Here is an 18,895-nt window from a genome sequence, read left to right on the forward strand (position 1 = left end):
GACCAGGGCATAGTGTGTGCAGGGGCAAAATTCTGAAGGCAGAATTCTGTGTTCTCCTTTGGTCCTTTGCTGTCTTTCTGTCAGCTTATTCTTCTCTATTTGTGCTGTCAACCAATCCCTTCTAAAGTGTCAAGATAACTAAGGTGTTTTCCCTCCCACAGTACTGGCATTTGCTCAGCTTTTCTGGGATGATTTGAACTCAGATCTTCCTGACTACAAACTCAGCATTTAAGGCTTAAGATTTGTGGCTTGGATTTTGTAATGCCAAGACAGCTCTAGCAGGGAAGGGAAATGAAATATCTGGTGGCTTGGAGACCTTGAGTACCTTTCAAGTCAAACTACTTACTGTCTGCTTGGGAGGGCATCTTTGCTGGTCTTCAAATGGAAGGGGCTTCCAGCTACACCTGTTTGGAGGGAGGGTGAGAGAGAGAGAGAGAGAGAGAGAGAGAGAGAGAGAGAGAGAGAGAGAGAGAGAGAGAGAGACAGAGACAGAGAGAGAGAGACAGAGACAGAGAGAGAGACAGAGACAGAGAGAGACAGAGACAGAGAGAGAGAAAGAGAAAGAGAGAGAGAGAGACAGACAGAGAGAGACAGACAGAAATGGAGAGACAGGGAGAGAGAGAGGGGGAGAGAGACAGAAAGAGAGAGGGAAACAGACAGAAATGGAGAGACATGGAGAGAAGAGAGAGAGAGGGAGACAGAGAGACAGAGAGACAGAGAGAGAGAGAGAGAGAAAGAGAGAGACAGAGAGAGAGTCCAGAGAACAAGTTCAGTTGAGTTAGTCCATATTATAATCACTGAAATTCTCTCCAGGGGGTAACTTCTTTGCATTTTGCCTGAGGGTAAAGGACACGGTGAGTCAGAGAGGGACCAGACTTCCCAAACAATTTGAGATCTGCAGTTTGTAATCAGTCTTGGCCCCATCTGTATCCAGATAGAGTCTGAATTCCCTGAAGCTTTGCCCACTCTCTTCAAAATAATTTCTTTCTTTTCTCCTCCCTCCCAACCCCCAGCAGGATGCCCAGAAGCTTCTGTCAGGCTTTTTTTTAGGCTCTTGTTTAGGCTTTTCTTAGGCTCTTGTTCTGGAATAAACATGACCTGTTTCAAACCAGTGCCCTGAGGATTTCTCACCTAGCCAGGGAGCACTGTCCTGGACCACTTTTCTTGGTATTCATCCTTCAGAGAAGAGGAAGAGGAACTGAAAATCAGGTGGATATTTCTCTGGGTTATTCAGGTCAGGTAGTTTAAAGCATCCAGCAGCAAGAGGCAGGAAAGCTCAGACTTCTGGAATTGGAAAAAAGAACCCTGTTCTTTTTTCTTCACCGAATCCATCCTGACACCTCTAGCCAGGGTAGTCCTTAAATTATTCCTGACAAACAGTATCTAGCCTATTAAAGTCAAGGTCCAGAGCATTGTGGGTGCTCAGTGAATATTCATGTTAATTGATGATAGTGCAATGATGCTTTTTGAGAAATTCTCCAATTTCTTCTCCTCTGGGAAAGTAGGTAGGCCTACAAGAGAGAAGGTCTGGAAAGAGGAGAAATGTCTATTCCTCACAGTCCCGGTGACAGCAGAATATTTCAAAGGGCTCTTAGGCCTCACGGAGGAGATGATCAGCAGCTGTGTCCAGGAAGGCAATTTCCCCTCTGGGATTGTGCAGCACAATTAAGGGCAGAGCTCTGCCTCCTTCATTGGCTGAGACTTGGGGTGTAATTACTGGACCAGGTGAAGCAGGACATCTTGCCTGTAGGGCCAAGCCTGCGTTCCTAAGGGAATCAAATGTTGGTTAACAAACCATAGGTTCATTTCACTTACCCTAATCCTCTTTGAAGAAAAACACACCAGGCCATGCCTCCTTTCCTCTCCTGCCCCATTAAATGCCTAAGTGGCACACTAGAAAGACTCAGGCCAAGGGTTTAAGACACCAGGTGAGCTCTCAGCAATTACTGAAGCCACCTACAGGGTCCTACTCAGTTTCCTGATGACAAATATAGGAATCCCAAGTGTCTCTGGGTGGCCCAGGTAATGTCACTTTCCAGGAACCTGCACAGTTACTCACAGGTCACCCAGGAGGAGGCACTTTACAATTCAATTACTCTAAAAAAAAAAAAGACTTAAAAAGGCTGGATTAAGAGATCAGAAGAGGTTTCCCCACTTGCAGGAGACAAGGAGGTCAGAGATGGTAATGCCTTCCTCCATTTTGTACATAGCTAGCTGCTGAAAAATTTCTCTCTCAAGCAGGAGGAGGATCATGGAGAGGATTTGGAGCCAGGTTTCCTGGGTTTATTTCTTGACGCTGTTACTTCTATTTCGTGTTATCTTGGATCAGTCACCTCACATACACACCCTCTCCTGCCTCAGTTTCTTCATCTGTAAAATGAAGTATTCCACTATCTAATCTCTATATTTCCTTCCAGCTCTAACTCTTATGATCCAAAGAATTCCACCTTTACCTTCCTGTCTTGTATCACCAAGGGATCAATAGAGAAAATGCTAGAAGTTGCTGCTGGCATAGTGTATGGTGGACTGAACCTAGAATTAAGAAGACCTGGGTTCATATCTGACCTCTGATTCTAACTGTGTGACCATGGACAAGTCACTTAATCTCTTTGAGCCTGTTTCCTTAGCTGTAAAGTGGTTGGAACAATGTCTTTACAAGGATAAATAAAAGCATGGATGAGTGGGGGGGAAAGCCAACAACATTAAGTGTTTAGAACATGATGATACCTGGGCCATAGATCCAAGAGCAAAGAGCAAGGTAGCCTCTGTTGTCACTGGGGGTGGGGTTGGGGGGAATGTAACATAGGTATAGAGGAATAACACAGCCAAAGAGGCTATCCTGTGACTGGGAAGTGACAGGAACACTATGCATAGGCATAGCACAACTGATTGTACCTTTGTAGGTAGTGGTAATGTTTACAGAGCTAGCTTGCGCAGCTAGATGGTACAGTGGATAGAGCCCCCAGGTGGAGTCAGGAAGACCTGAGTTAAAATCCAGCTTCAGATGCTTACTAGCTGCATGATCCTGGGCAAGTCACTTAACCCTGTTTGCCTCAGTTTCCTCATCTGCAAAATAAGCTGGAGAAGGAAATGGCAAACCCACTTCAGGCATAAAAACCCCCAATGGGGTCACAAAGAGTCTGACATGACTCAACAAAAACAATATACGAATAGTGCCTTTAAGATTTGCAAAGCATTTTATAACATCACATTTTATTCTCATACCAATTCTGATGTTATTACTATTTCCATTTTACAGTTGAAGAAACTGAGGCAAACTCAGTTAAGTGACTTGCCCAGGGTCACAGAGGTAGTAAATATTGAAGGCCAGGTCTTCCTGATTCCAAGTCCAGTCACTATTTATGCCATGTTGATTTGATTACTGTTTCTAGACCAAGAAGTGAGAAGGTGGGTGGGTGGATGAGTGAGGATGCTTTGGAATGGCAGAAAGAGGGTGTTAGCAACTCATAAATCCTGTCCATCAAGCCTGGGAGGAATTGCCGTCTCCAGGAGAGGAAGGAGTTCCCTGACTGGATGAAATCAGAATGCTTAATGGATTTACCCATGAGGAAACTGAGCCTTGGAGAGGCTAAAACAGCTTGGCACGGTGGAAACAACACTAATCGATCAGGTAGACAGTTTATGTTTAAATCTTCCTTCCTTTTCCACAAACGTCGTGGACAGTTCCTCCAGCCCCCTTCCCATAATCTGGCAACAACCCAGCCAACTTTTGTCTTAGTTCCCTATTGATCTAATCTCCTAGGGCTCTATTCACCAGCCTAGGAACATCTGGACCAAAGAGCCCCTCCCTGGGAGCATCAATCTTCTAGAGGGGTTGTTTACTGTATTAGAATATAAACTCCTTGAGGACAACAGGGACTAATTTTGTAAGTGTAATCCCAGCCTTTAGCTTAGTTCTGGGCACATAGAAAACAATCATCCCCCCTTCCCTCCTTCCCTTCCTTTCTTCCTTCTTTCCTCTGCTGGCTGTACTCACTTCTGTGACCTTGGTTGAGTCACCGCCTCCACGAGATAGCGGTCCCTTCTGGCTGTAGATCCAAGCCTCCATGACCTTAAGTAGACTTGGCATAAACACTGAATTAAGAAGAGAAGGCTCCCGAATCAATCTCAGGTCCTCTCATTATTCCCTAACTGCCTCTCCAGTCCGCTTTCAACCTCCACAAAGATTGATTAAGCGTTTACTATGTGCCAGGTGGAGGCTAGCCACCCCGCCCCCCCACTCCCCCTCGTGCCTGGACAGTGGTGCGGGGTCTTCAGCCCTGGTAAAATCTCTCGGATGGATTATCCACCCTTCCCGCGAGTTTACTCCGTCCTGAGAACTGCGAATACAAAGAGAGGCACAAATACAGCCCCTGCCCTCAAGGAGCTTATTTTCTAGCGGAGAGACGATGGGCACACCGCGGTCACCTACGAGATCTAGACTGCAGTGTGAATGGGAGGCGATCTCCTAGCGCCTCAGCCTGTCTCGGGAGCCCCTGAACCTCAGGGAGGGTGTCGGGGGCGGGGTGAAGCAGTCCCCTGAACTCGCCTTGGGCCGACAGAAAAAACCGGGGCCGGGGTCCTTCCCTTTAACGCAGCCCTGAGCTCTGAGAGAGGAGGGGAGGGAGAGAGGGAAGGAGGAGGAGGAGAGGAGGAGGAGGAGGAGGAGGAGGAGGAGGGGGCCGAGCAGCAGCGCCTGCGCGCGGGGGCAGCCACAGCCGAGTGGCACCGACCGGCTCGGGCTGCGTGCGCCCCCGGCCACCCCGAGCTAGCGGCCCGGCCCCAGGCAGCGGGCTCCCTGCCCCCGCTGCCCCCAGGAGTCCCGGCCCCCGCGGGGCGGGGTGGGGCGGCTGGCCCCGGCCCCGAGGCAGCGCCAGGGGCGGCTGCGGAGCGCGCCCCGGCCCGGCCTAGCCCCAGCCCCAGCCCCAGCCCCCGCCTCCGGGGACGAGAGCCTCGGGATGCGCCCCGGTGCCTCCGCGGGGCTCTGAGCGCGGGGCCCGCCCGGGCTGCCCCGAGCCGAGAGGCCGCCACCGCCCCGCAGCAGCCGCCCCGCCACGCGCCCCGCAGCTGCCCCGGCCCGGGGATCCGGGCCCCCGCCGCGCGCCCCCAGACCCCGCGGGAGGAGAGCGAGCCGAGGAGCATCCCCAGCCCTTGGCGACGGCCGCCAAGATGTCTGTGCCGGTGAGTACCGCGCCCGCCGCCGCCGCCTTTGTGCCAGGCTCTCCGGAGGGGCGGAGCGGGGAGCGAGGGGACCCCAGGAGCCGGGCTGCCGGCGCGTGCCGCCCTCCGGGGACCTGGCAGCCGGCCTGGGCAGAGCGCGCGGGGCCCTCCGGGGAGAGTGCCGCGGCTTTGAGGGGCGATCTCCCCGTGTCGCCCCGCTCCCGAAATGATCCGAGAGGGGGCTTCTTCCTCCTGCTCTGGGGGCTTTGCTTTTTTGGCTCCCGAGACCGTGAGGATGGAGAGCGGGGTGGGGAATCTAGACACCGACATGGGGCCGCCACTTGACAGCAAAATGGACAGCTAGGAGACCCGGGGAAAACTCTCCGGCCTTGCCAGATGGCTCTGCCGTCAGACTTTTCCTCCTGCTGGATAAAATTCCCCGGAAACTTTGGTTAAACTTCTCCGAGCTACTTGGTCTTTCCCCCTTCTCTCTCAGTCCCTTTCTTCCCTTCCCTTCCAGCTGCCTGGCCCCTTCTGAGTTTCCAGTTTAGGCTGGGCTTTGGTTTGGCTAATGTCTGGGTTGTCTGCCCAGTCGGTGCTGATGGTGCCAGCTGCCCTGGGCCATGAGCAGTTCTTTTCCAAGGCCGGGCCCCAGCAGGGGAGTGCTAGGGAGACACCAGATCAGCAGGTTCCTGGCCTGAGCGGGTCCCCCACTCTTGGGTTCTGTTTACTACAATGAATGGTCCTTCTCACCTTTGCCACCTGGGACAAGACTCAGTGGGCTGGGAGAGGGGAGGTGTCTACGCTTCAGGGTGATCTGGAAAACAAAATCTTGTGAGCCTGTGCATGAGTTAGGAGCTTTATGGTGGTGTGGCTGGTGGGGAAGGTTTTAATCCAAGCCAGTTCTGAGGTTTTTATTCCCCTCCTCCCCCAGGGGAGGGTTGGGGTGAGGAACGACTTTTCTCCATGGAAAGAGATCCACACCATCAGAGGCAGATATTGAAAATGAGGCCAGTGGGGGAGAAAAAAGCAAAGCTAGGGAAAGGTGATTAAATCTATTTCACAGTTCAAGGCACATCACTAACCGACCTAAGTATCATGTTTCTTTCCACTAGCAGGTAGGAAAACATTTCTCTGCTGGTCCAGTGCTCTTGAGACTTCTGTGGCAAACTTAGCTGCTCTGTAGTCTTACTTATGGAAAGCCAAGGCTCAGTTTCCCCTAATTCCTGACCCTTTTCTCCCTCTCTCAGGAGCTGCTGTCATTAGGTCTCCTTACCAGTTTGGGGAATAACTATTATGGCTCCAAGATCCAAATCCTGTCACATAAAGTAGTTTTTCTGTGGCCTCTTCCAGGGCTCAAGTCATAGGACCTTGAAGGTGTTTCTGTGGTACCTTGGGCCCAGCTGTTAGTTGCCTTACAAGGCTCCCCATAGTCACATAGCATCCCATTTTCCAGACTGGTAAACTGATAAGGCAAATTCCCACAATATTGCTCCCACAGGGGGGATTGCTCTGTGTGTTAGAGTGAAAGGACACTGAAATTCCAGTTCTGGAACATCCTTTCTTTGTGACCTTGAGCAAAATCCCTTTACCTTAATAAGGCCTGTTTCCTCATCCTTACCTTCAGGTAATACCTACAGCTTAGGTATTATGTCCAGGAAGCTTTCTCTCTTTCCTCCAGTTGTTAAGTTTTTCTCTTTCCTTCAATTACCCTGTATTTATTTATTTATCTGGGTCATGTTGTACATTACCTTAGGAGAATGTAAAACCCCTTGAAGACAAGATTTTTTTTTCTGTTCTCAGTATCTAGCAAGTAATAGGCTCTTAATTAATGTATGTTGAATTGAATCCGTGGAATGGAGGAAAGGAGGAGTGAAGAAATAAGGGTTGGACTAAGTCATCTCTAAGGGTCCCTTCCAGCTATGATGTCACAAATTTGGGCATCTCATCTGAGTCCCTAGCCTCTCTTGCCCCATATTTAGTCAAGAAGACATCCAGTTTTACCAACAAGTTTCTGGGTCCTTCATCTCCCCATCTTGACCCCCCAGCCATTTTCCTATCTCTTTCCTATGAAGCAGTCATACTGTATCTTCTTCGCAGGGGGTAGTTCGAGTCTTAATTAACTACTGTAAAGTGTTTGGAGATTATTGGATGAAAGATGCTATGTAAGTACTGTGCCTTGTTATTATGGAATTAGAGGCTGGCTCCCGCCCACAGTAGAAGCAGGGTAATTCAGAGTTACAGAAGAAAAAATTAGGGCTTTCATTGGGTGTTATGATTCTCTTTCCCCTTGCTTAACAATTCTGTTTTAAAGTGTTTCCAGCCTAATTATTATAGAATCATCTAATGTTTAAAACAGAAACAAACAATTCCTGCCAAATCCCACCTCTCTTCCCTTTTACTCTAGAAGCTGACCATTGTCCCACTGGGTTCACACCCAGTTCTTGGGAACTTGGTTAAGTTAAGGAGGCCGCCTGGCCCTGTTCTGTCCCATCCACATTGTACTGGGGTGGGAATATCAGAGACTCAGTTTAGACTGGCTGTGGTATTCCTGAGTGAGACAATGTGACTGTGAAGAGAGGTTTCTATGTAGAGCAGGTCAGGATGAAGGTTGCATAAAGCTGGAGTGTGCTGACCCTGTGCATAAAGATTTGGGCATCACTTTAAAAGATCATTTGGCTCGGCCAGCACTTAAGGGCCTACTAAGGGCTAGCCCAGGGGTGGGGAACCTTCAACTTCAAGACCACTTGTGGCCCTCTGAGTCCTCAAGTTTGGCTCTTTGACTGAATCCAAACTTCACAGAATAAATCCTTTTGTTAAGACTTATAAGGATAATAAATGGATTTATTCTGTGAAGTTTGGATTCAGTCTAAGAACTACACTTGAGGACCTAGAGGGCGACAGTGGTCTTAAGGCCAAAGATTCCCACCCCACCCTGGACTAGGCACTAGGGGCAACTAGGTGCCTCCATGGACAGAGCACCTGCCTCAGAGTCTGAAAGATCTGAGTTCAAATCCAACCTCAGACACTTCCTAGCTGTGTGACCCTGGGCAAATCACTGAATCCTGTTTACCTCAGTTTCCTCATCTGTCCAATGAGCTGGAGAAGGAAATGGCAAACCCCTTCAGTATCTTTGCCAAGAAAACCCTAAGTGGGGTCACAAAGAGTCAGACAACAAAAATGGCTGAACAACAACCAAAGGTTTGTGAACTACAATGTTTTTTACAAATGTACTTTATGCCATTGCTTGCTTTAGTGTCAGTGAAGCCTATTTTTTCTTGGAATGAGACACTACAAATTTGGTGAAAAACCCGAGAAAGCACTCCAAATGGGGTCATGAAGAGTTAGCCATGACTGAAATGACTGAACGGCAACACTAAAAGCCCTAGGAGCTGAGGTTAAAGAAGAGTAACAGCCCACCTTTACACCGTTTCATGTTGTCTTCTCTGATTCTCACAACAGCCCTGTTAGGTAGGTGCCATTATTATCCCCATTTTACAGATGAGGAAACTGAGGCTGGGAGAGATTAAGTGACTTGCCTAGGATCACACAATGTTTGAGGCCAGTTTTGAACTCAGGTCTTTCTGATTTTCAAAGCCCAACAATGTCACCAAAAAAAAAAATAGTAGTCTCTGCCCTCAAGGAGATTTTATTCTGTTGATATAAAATACATAGAAAGGGATTAATGACTGAGGGAGTGCTGATTTGGGAGAATCAAGAAAGCCTCTTGTAGAAGGTGGAAGTCCAAGAGTGGAGGAGAGGTATCATTATCTTGATCTGTTACCCCAGAGTCCCTGATTGTACTTGGGGTCAAAGGGATGGGCAAGGAGGTATTGGGGTTGGGACAGTGAGGATTCTGTATACTAACTAGCCTGGTAAGTGACCTCATTTCCCTCCTGTGGGCACTGTTATTGTTACCAGGTGGCTGGGCCCCCCCATCTGGCTCTGCCTCCCGGTCACATTTGGTGAGATCAGCCTCCCTAGGAGCAATGAAGGGGGTGGGGCAGATGGGGGACTGGGATGAGGTGAAGGAGGGACACCCTGATGTGCTGCCTGGCCATCATCTCATCAGGCTCCCCTCCACCAGAAACCAAATGTGGATGAAACAGGGAAGCCCATTTAACGGCTGACTTCTAATTAGCTCGAAGCCTTCTGGCAGAGACAGCTAAGCATGGATTTGTTTTGGGGTGGAAACGTGGCTATTTTATAAATTTGTCTTCCAAGAAGCTTTATTCCTCACATCAGAGCAGAGATATCCTGGGCCCTCAGGCAAGATCTGTGGGTGGGTGGTTGGGGGGGGGGATTAGGGGTGGAGAGGGTTTTTTCCCCTTCATTTTTGGAGTGGAAGAGAAAGTCTGAAATTGCTTTCATCTGCTGAGGGATGGCCACAGGGAAGTTTCCAGGCAAAGCGGTCTGTCTCTTTTAGTGCCTGAAACACACTGAGCTCAAAATAGCTGTGGATCATGTCTGTGCCCACGGCCACGTTTGGATTTTAAGCTCAGGCATTCATTGTGGCTCTCGGTATCCCAAATAATGCTGAGGCAGGCCATTTAGACCCACAGAAATGGCAAGATGCTCTGAGAACCGAAGCGAGTGCTGAACTCCTAGGGAGGAAAGAGGTGGCGTTGGGTTCTCTTATTTGTTTGTTTGTTTTTATTTATTCATTTATTTCGTGCATTTTTTTGCAAATGTGGATAGGCCTGGGTTGAGTGACTGATGGAGTGGTTGATTTTTCCCAGGCATCTAGGCTAAGAAAAACACGACTTTGAAGGGTCACATTGAGGCCTGTTGAATTTTAGACTGAATTCCAGAGGGGTGGGCTGCCACATCCATCCATTGTGCTGAAGAACTTAGGCAGCTGGGTCCCTTCACTCATGAGTTCAGTAGGGAGAAGGAACTTTGGTCTCTGGACATTTTGTAGACAGTTGCTCTATTGATGCTGCCTACCACGTCCCTGGGGCTGGATTTTGTGGAAATGTGTTTGCAGATAAGGTAGGAAGAACCTTGGAAGGTCAAAGGGATTTGAACAGTTGAAGGGTGGGGTTGAGAATGGGGTGGGGGAGGGAAGGCATTCCATGAGAAAATAGATAAAGTCATTCCTGCTCTGCAGATGACTCCCAAGACATCTGTGCTGCTCCACCGTGTTCTGTGCCTTGGTTTCCCAGTATGGATATCTGGGTGGTACAGTGGATCCTTCCTCGAATAGTTACTATCTATGTGACCTTGAATGAGTTATGACCTCTCTCAGACTTCATTTGCTCATCTGAGATAGGGATAAGAGGAGTCTCCGAGGCATAGAGTTGTCAAGAAGACTGAAGGTGTAAAGCATTTCAAAAACCTTAAAACACTATAGGAATGTTAGTTATTATTATGATATCCGAACTGGGCAGCTCAACCCTTCACAAAGGAATAGGAAAGAATGGCATTACAGAGGCAGTTTTGCTCTCAAGGACAGAGGCGCTAGGTAAGTGTGGCATCTCCTTGGGAGCCAGAGTGCTTTCCTAGCTTCTATCTCCGTTGGTCACCATGCTGCATCCTGGGATGCCTAACCTTCCCAGTGTGGCTGCAGCCTGCTCTTCCACCCTGCCCTCTCTCCCTCCCCCACATGTCATCTCTGCTCCAGCCACACTGGACTCCTCCCTGTTGGCTGAACTCATTTGCCCTTTCCTTCCTTTGCTCATGGGATGTCTCTTCCCCTTCCTGCCATCTTCTCACTCTTGAATCATTGAAATCCTCCAGCCTCCCAAAGTTGGGCTCAGAGGCTGCCTCTTACCTGATCCTCCCTGACCAGAAGTCATCTTTGGTCCCTCTGCAGATCTCCTAGCAGTGATCAGTCATGCTTTTCTTTGGGCACTTACTTTAAATTTGTGTCCTCTATTAGATAGGAAGGCTTTCTGAGAGAAGCATGGCTTGTTTTGATTTTTTTCTAACCTGGGAGGTGCTGGAAGGTTGTCATGGATAGGGAGCTGGCCTCAAAACCTGGAAGACCTGAGTTCCAGGGCTGCCTCTGACCCATCCTGGCTGTGTGACCCTGGACAAGCCCTGAATCTCAATGAAATCCCAACTCCTGGCCTGATCCTTCTAGTCTGGACTAGAATTCCTGTATACAGTGGTTTGTTCAACTGCTCAGTCTGTGTCTGACTCTTAGTCAGAGAGGTCCACCTTGGCAAAGATACCAGAGTGGTTTGCCATTTCCTTTTCCAATGTGTCCCCATTTTACAGATGAAGAACTGAGGCATATAGGGCCAAGTGACTTGCCCAGGGTCACGTTGTCTGAGGCCACATTTGAACTCAGATCTGTCTTCCTGACTGCAGGCCCAGTGTTCTGTCTACGGCACCATCTAGCTCCTAGGGGTTAGTAAGTGTTTACTAAGTTAGTTAAAATAAATAAATAGTTTAAACAGTAAATAGTTAAATAGTAAAAATAGTAAATAGTTAAATAAAATAGTTAAAATAAATTAATTAAAAAGCATTTTTTTATAAGACTTGGTTCTCTGTGCATTTTCTTCAGTCCTTTTAGAAATATCCAGGGAGAAAGGGAACATTATTGCCATCATCTTCTTAATCTCAGTTTCCCGTTAATGACCCCATATCAGGCCTGAGCTGCTTCTAGCAAATCCTTTTTGTGAAACTCTGATTCCAATCCAGGGCTATGCTGGGGTCTGTGTATAAACGGGAGGCAGAGGACACTGAGGAATTGTCCCAAGTTAGTCGTGCTGATGCCCTGGCTGATCAGAACGAATGTCATCTTAATTCAGTGCTCATGCAATACAGAGCTTTTGTGAAGGCAGTGCCAGCAGACAGGACTGAGTGCTGTGAAGGAGCTCATGGGCTGGGAATGGACGGAGAAGCACAATTCAGATATGAATTATTGAATTATTATATTGAATATTGTATACATGTGCATGTATGTGTTTCCGGGGGAGGGTGGTAACATTGACAGCAATGAGATATGAATGTAGGAGACTTAGTAAATAAACGAGTTTACAGGAATTTTGGCTGACTAAGAGAAGGGCTCACATGGAAGAGAGGGGTGTCAACAAGTTGGGAGAATTTTATAGTTCCCTATAGTTACCATATGACCTTGGGTAGTCACTTTTCCTCTTGGACCTCAGTTTTTCCATCTTAAAATGAGAAAGTTTGAAATAGGATCATAGATCCTAGAGCTAAAAGGGGGTTTCTCTCTCACAGGCCATGGATTCCAAACCACTCATTTTACAAATAATGAAACTGAGAGCCAGAGAAGCAGCAAGTGTCAGAGGCAGGATCTGGGCCTGAAATCAGGAGGGCCCAAGTTCTAATCCAGCCTCAGATACTTACTAGCTGTATGACCCTGGGGAAGTCATTTAACTCTGTTTGCCTCATTTTCCTCATCTATAAAATGAGCTAGAGAAGGACATGGCAAACCACTCCAGTATCTTTGCCAAGAAAACCCCAATGGTGTCATGAAGAGTTGGATATGACTGAACAACAACAGCCATGCTGCCTCCTTGTTTAGCTAGATCATGCCTAAGATTTCTTCTAGCCCCTGAGGGTAGGATGAGGCATCTACTACTCTCAGTCACCCTGGTGGTACAGTGAGTAGGGTGCTGGATCCAAGTCAGGAGGACCCAAGTTCAAAGATTGCCTCAATTAGCTGTGTGACCGTAGGCAGGTTGCTTAATGTTTGTCAGGCTCAGTTTCCTCATAAAATAAGAATAATAATTGTGAGGTTCAAATGAGCTGACACAGGTAAAGATCTTAGTGGAACTCAAAGCACTACGGTACATAAATCCTAGCTGTCTTTTTGTTCTCACTCTCAACCAGTTGTTGTTTTTATTTTTTCCTCCAATGAAACATTTATTTTAATCTCCAAATACTGGTTTGGCAATATGTTGAAAGTTATATAGGTTTAAATGGGACTATACTTGGGCTGATGGGTTAAAACACACAATCACATAAACACACCTAACAGTGACAACTTGATGCCTCTAGTCAGTGTTCAGAGAACACAAAAAATTAAAGCGTCAGGTACATGACCTGTTGTGAAGTCTGTTATAAAACAGAGTTTTCTCTGGGTGGATCTACCCCAGACTTTATTTTGTTTAGAAATAGAACACTCTGAACTGCTGCGTGACTGAGAGGGTATCTACACTAGGGGGTACTTAGCAGGGGCAAGGGGCTCATCTTGGGTAGAGGAGTTGGTACCAGGTGGAAAAGTTCAGTTTCTGCCCCCTATAAAGGAAGGCATTGGGAGGAGTTTGATCCGCTGCTGTCCAGCCCTCCAGTAAGAGGGGGGGGAAGTTGAGGAGATGAGATCACAGGTAATGAGTTTATCCTGGAAGGAGCAGCTTGTTGCGTGGAGTTGAAGCCAGGCAGAGGCAGATGCAGAATGTACTCTTCCGTACAGCAATATGCCTTCTTTGCTGTTGCACAAACAAGACACTCCATCTCTGGGCACTTTCTCTGGCTATCCTCTGTGCCTGGAATGCTCTGCCTCCTGGCTTCCGACTTCCTTCAGGGCCCAGCTGAAATCCCATCTTCTACAAGGAAGTCTTTTCCAATCACTTTTAATTCTAATTTCTTCCTTCTTTTAATTTCATGTTTATCTGGTGTATAGCTTGTTTGGACGGTTGCTTGCTTATAATTTCCCACTTCAGATTGAGAACTCCTTATGAAGGCAAGACTCAGTGTACATATGTATGTACGTATGTATGTATATATGTGTGTATGTGTGTCTATATGTCTCGCCAGTGCTTAGCATAGTGCCTGGTAAGCACTTAATAAATGTTCGTTGCCTGACTGCCTAGGAGTATTATCCCTGGGTCGAAAGGAACCTTATTTGCATAATTTCAAATTGCTTTCCAGGATGATTATACCAATAGTTTGGTATATAATTTTTTTATATAGTTGTTAATTATGTAACATATTTTTATTACAGATTATATAATTATAATAATCTGTGAACAATAATAGTACTAATAATGTGATTAATTAATAATAATCTATATAATTGTAGATTTTTATATAATTGTTAATGATTTGCAATTTACATTTTTATTTTTTCCCCTACTTACATGTAAAGACAATTTTAGACATTCATTTAAAACATAAGCAATTTAAAATAATTATACATGTTGAAATTTTTTTTTGGACAGCTGTTCATATCCTTTAGTCACTTATCTATTGGGGGAAATAACTTCTGGTGTGAAGTTTCTATGAACTGCCTGTATATATCTTGGAAATCAAAGTCTTATCAGAGATATTTGATACAAAGGGTTTTCCCCTATTCAATCTAGACTCCTCCTTTTCTCCTATGTGTTAATTATTCTGTGCACAAGCTTTTCAAGTTTGTGTTATCAGCTAAGGAAGCTGTTATAACCGGCCCTGGTAGGTTTATTATGGTATTATAGTATGTTGTTAGCGATGGGAGCTGGGTAGGTGTGTCTGAGGGCTAAGCCAGATGCTAGGGATGGACCTTATCCTGGGCTTTGGGCTTATTAGCTGTACAAATGACCCCTTGCAACCTAGTCTATCTTACCTTTCCAGACTTCCATATTTCTCCTTTCAGGCTCTATATGCTCTAGCCAAATTGGATTTCTTATTGTTCCCCATAAACAACACCATCTCCTGAGCCTTTCTACTGATGCCTGATGCCCGGAATGCACTCCGCCCTTCTCTCCTCATTGCGGGTTCTCCACTCTCCTTCAAAGCTCAGCTCAGCAGCCACTCCTGACATGAAGCCTTTCCCCACTAGGGCTCCCTCACCAAATTACTTTGTGTTTATTCTGTGTATAGTGTGTCTGTATATCCCCCTCTAGAATATAATCTCCTGGAGACCAGGACTTTTTCGTTTTTGTTTTTGTCTCTCCAGTCACCTAGTATAGCACCAGGTATACCATTCCTCCTGTCTTAAACCTATCCTAATCCTAATCCTTCAAAACCTAACTGTAATTCCTTCTCTTCCAGGAAGCCTCCTTGACCATTTGGGCTCTTTATTCAGCTTCTCCCTTCTCTACACTCTGATGGCCCTTGACTTCCACCCCATGATCACGTATATGCATCAAAGGCCATGTTTTTTACACTTTTTGTCTCCCCTTAGCATGGACCAGATCTCAGAGAGTCTGAGCTGGAAGAGACCACCCCAGAGGCTAGCTGGTCCAGCCTTCACTGGAACAAGAATGCCCTCCATAGTATCCCCAGGAAGAGATCGTGAGGCCACTGCTTAAGGCCTCTAGTGAGGGAGAACCCTTCCATCCCATTATTTTGGGCGGCTTTCATTTTTCAAAAGGTACTTCCTTGCAATTTCCACCCACTGCTTCTTGATCACCTTCCTGGGGTCATCAAGAGCAAGGCTCATCCCTCTTTTGTTCAGCTCAAAATACTAAGAAATGATATTTCTCTAACCTGAGACTCTTTCCAGACTTTTCCTTTTAGGAAAGTATTTGGAAAGTCAAGAACAAACAACAAAAAGCTAAAACCTTCTAAATGGACTAAGGGTACGGACCTCCTAGTTTTCCCCAACCCTTGAAGTGATTGTCACTATGACCTACCTCAGGGCAGGACTCTTTTTTTCCATTGCTTCTTGATTATAGGAAGTCTTCTTAATCCTTTAAGGGATTGATACAGGAGGGAATTAAGTAGCTTTTGAAAAAAGCTGTATTTTAACATATTTTGACCTTTGATTCCTATAAACATTACTTCAGATTGCCTTGAGGTAGAGAGATGTTCCCAGGTATCAGTGTGGACTCTTTTAGTTTGGGCATGTCTCTCTTTAGGCTAGAAATGCCTGGATTTAGGATGTTAAATGATTTAAAAATAATTTCTGGCAGACTTGGGCCTACAACACAAAGTGTTAATATTTTTTTTCTTTGACACCATCCTGGCGTTGCCTGGACAGTCATGATTTGGTCAATGTCCTTTCTAAAAGGTGGTGCCCAGAACTGAGCCTGGGGCTCCAGGTATAGGCCAACACAGGTTTGCCAGTAAAAGCTAGCCACATTCTGTGGTTGTCTGAACCAGAGGCCCTTTGACCCCACCCTACCCCTTCTGTGCTATTCTGTGGCAGCTTCCTTCTCACCCTCCACCATCCGTGAAAACTTGGATTAAGCTTTACCAGGTTTGAGAGGCTTTTCTTAGGTCCTATTCCTGGTAGGTCTTTGCTCCCTTTATTTCTCAGTGTGCCAGGGTAAAATAGGCTGCTGATCAAACATTCTCTGGGCCAGCACATTTATTGCTCCTCTCCTCGTAGAGAAGAACTGTTCTCTCCACCCAGAAATGAGATGGTGCTAGTGTTTTGATAAATGGGTTGAGACTTGGACTCTGGTCATCATGTAAATTTCAGTCGCCGTCACTGGGAGGGGTATCTGTTTCCTCTTACGGACATCCTCTCTGGACCAACATATATACTCCTGGCACTGGCCCCAAGAAAGGCCTCTGAATGCTAACACAGTATTTTCTCTTGGTTTAAATAAACTAGGGACCCTTTGTGCCGTCCCTCCGTTGATTATCCACGATTTATCCTGTCTATATCTTGTTCTGGCTTAATTGTTTGCAAGTTCTCTGCCCTATCAGACTGTGAGCTTTTTAAGGGTAAGGACTGTTTTGGTTTTTTTTTTTGCCTTTCTTTGCATTCCCAGCCGTTAGCACAGTGTCTGGGCCAGAGTAGGCATTTAGTAAACGCTTATTGACTTTTGAGTGGTTAGTAAATGCAGGGGAGGAAAGAGTCTATCTATCCACTGTACCGTTGAGCCAGCCTTTTACTAACAGACATTTGGGTGGCTAAGTATTTCCCTTCCCCTTCCCGTTCCCTCGTTTCCTTAGGCCTTGCCGCTGCTGATCTGTAGCTAAAACCAGCATTGGAATAATAATAAAGACTATGTAATAATAACTGACATTCATATTGTGCTCCCAAGTTAGCAAAGTAAAGTGTAAAGCGTTCCATGCCTTACTACAGGGCTCCTCTTGTGCCCAGCCCGGCCTCCCCTACAGGAAGGGACCTGGAGACAATCACCACCATTCTTTTGAGCTGGAGTGCTGGCTGGGGTCCTGTATGTGGGCTTGAGGCACCTTGACCCAGCTTCCCCTCCTACAAAGGCTCCTTGTTGTTTAGACTCTACAGAAGAATTGGGATCTTAATCCTAGGTGGAATTCAGCTAGTGTGTGGGATTAGGGGCTGATTATTCTCCCTCAATAGAAGCAGGAACTTCCAGGGCCTTTCTAGGGATTTTCTGGATCCCCAAAGCAGGAACTGTCTAAATAAAATCATTAAAAATCTAAGAACACTTTCAGTAAAAATAAACAAAGAAAAGGAAACCGACAAAAACGATAGATACTTATTACATCAAGGGTTTGTGATTTCAACTCCTCCGTGTCTTAATAATGCATAGTAAGTCAGCCCGGTCTAATGATGGTGAATTTGTCCAGACTGAAGTGAGCTGGTCCTCCAATGGCTCCATCCCTGGGCCTCTTGAAGCTTTTCCATCTCAGTTCCTCTGCTTACAAACTGCTGGAGTCATTCAACATGATAGCTAGGAAATGGAGCAAGAAAGATTTCTGTAGAGAATTAAAACCTTACTCTTAGTAATAATAATCACATCTTTACTTTTAACCCCTTCTAATTGACATTTTTATCCATTTACTTATATAGTTTTACCATCCTCTTTATATGGATCTGGGCATGTCAGTTTTCTGCTAGGACATTTCCAGTGGCTTCAACCGTGTATCAAATAAAATTCATACTCCTTGGCTTGGTGTCACACCAATATTTAACAATAAATCAGTACCCTGCCTTTCTCAGATTTATTTTGAATTATTTAGAGTATTTACTTCAGAGACCATCTCGCTTAACTCATATCTGAACAGGAATCATCTTGACAATGTCTCTGACAAGTGACCATCTTAGTATTGCCTGACTGGGACAAATTATAGGACTGTTACTTCCCTCATTCTGTAGAGTATACCTTTTTATGATTCAACATAAAATCACATTAAGGGTTGCTGGTTTTTTGCTTCATATTGCTGCTTTATTTATGAAGGTATATATAAGGTAAGGTGAGGTAGAAAGAAACCTTAGCGCACGGTTTTTGTAAAGGTGTACTTGATTCAGAAGAGTAAGTGTACTCCCTAAGGCTCCCATCGGTAAATTATCTGAACTGTTGTAGGTCAGCACCATCTCTTCAGTTTATAGTCGGAGTTGCCTAGGGCAGCTAGGTGGCTCAGTAGATAGAGACAGCTCTGGGCTTAGAGTCAGGAAGACATCTTCCTGAATTCACATCAGGCCTCAGACGTTTACAAGCTGTGTGACCCTAGGCAAGTCATTTAACCCTGTTTGCCTATTTGTAAAAGGAACTGGAGAAGGAAATATCTTTTCTGAGAAAACTTCAGGTAGGGTCACGAAGAGTCAGACATGACTGAAACGTGAACTATAACAACAAAGTTGAGAAGTTAAGTGGACTTGCACAGGGACACCTAATTAATATGTGTCTGAGACAGGACTGGAGAGCTAGCTCTTTTGGGCTCCAAGGCCACCGTCTTATCTCTTATGCAAGGGTTCCTCTCTGCTAGTCTGTATAAGAAGAAGAAAGATGAGGGGAACGTTGAAGTAGAACTGGAAGGGACTTAAGAGATTATCTAGCCTAATGGTCTCAGGGCCTCTTTCTTTAACTTAAAAAAAAAGATATTTATGACCCTAAAGAACTTTTATGTACATTACATGTATTAATACTTACTGTGTTGGAAATTGCTACTGATAACA

General features: G+C 46.0%; 1 protein-coding gene across 1 annotated transcript in view; it reads left to right on the top strand.

Moving 5' to 3' along the window:
• The first annotated feature begins 4,906 nt into the window (after window positions 1-4,906).
• Window positions 4,907-18,895, top strand: part of BCAR1 (BCAR1 scaffold protein, Cas family member) — a 108,274-nt gene continuing 94,285 nt past the window's right edge. The window contains exon 1 of the mRNA XM_072636539.1: window positions 4,907-5,181. Within this exon, the coding sequence (XP_072492640.1) occupies window positions 5,170-5,181 (12 nt within the window). The 5' untranslated portion in view covers window positions 4,907-5,169. The remainder of the gene's footprint in view (window positions 5,182-18,895) is intronic.

The sequence above is a fragment of the Notamacropus eugenii genome, chromosome 1, assembly GCF_028372415.1.
Source record: "Notamacropus eugenii isolate mMacEug1 chromosome 1, mMacEug1.pri_v2, whole genome shotgun sequence".
Taxonomy (NCBI): Eukaryota; Metazoa; Chordata; class Mammalia; order Diprotodontia; family Macropodidae; genus Notamacropus; species Notamacropus eugenii.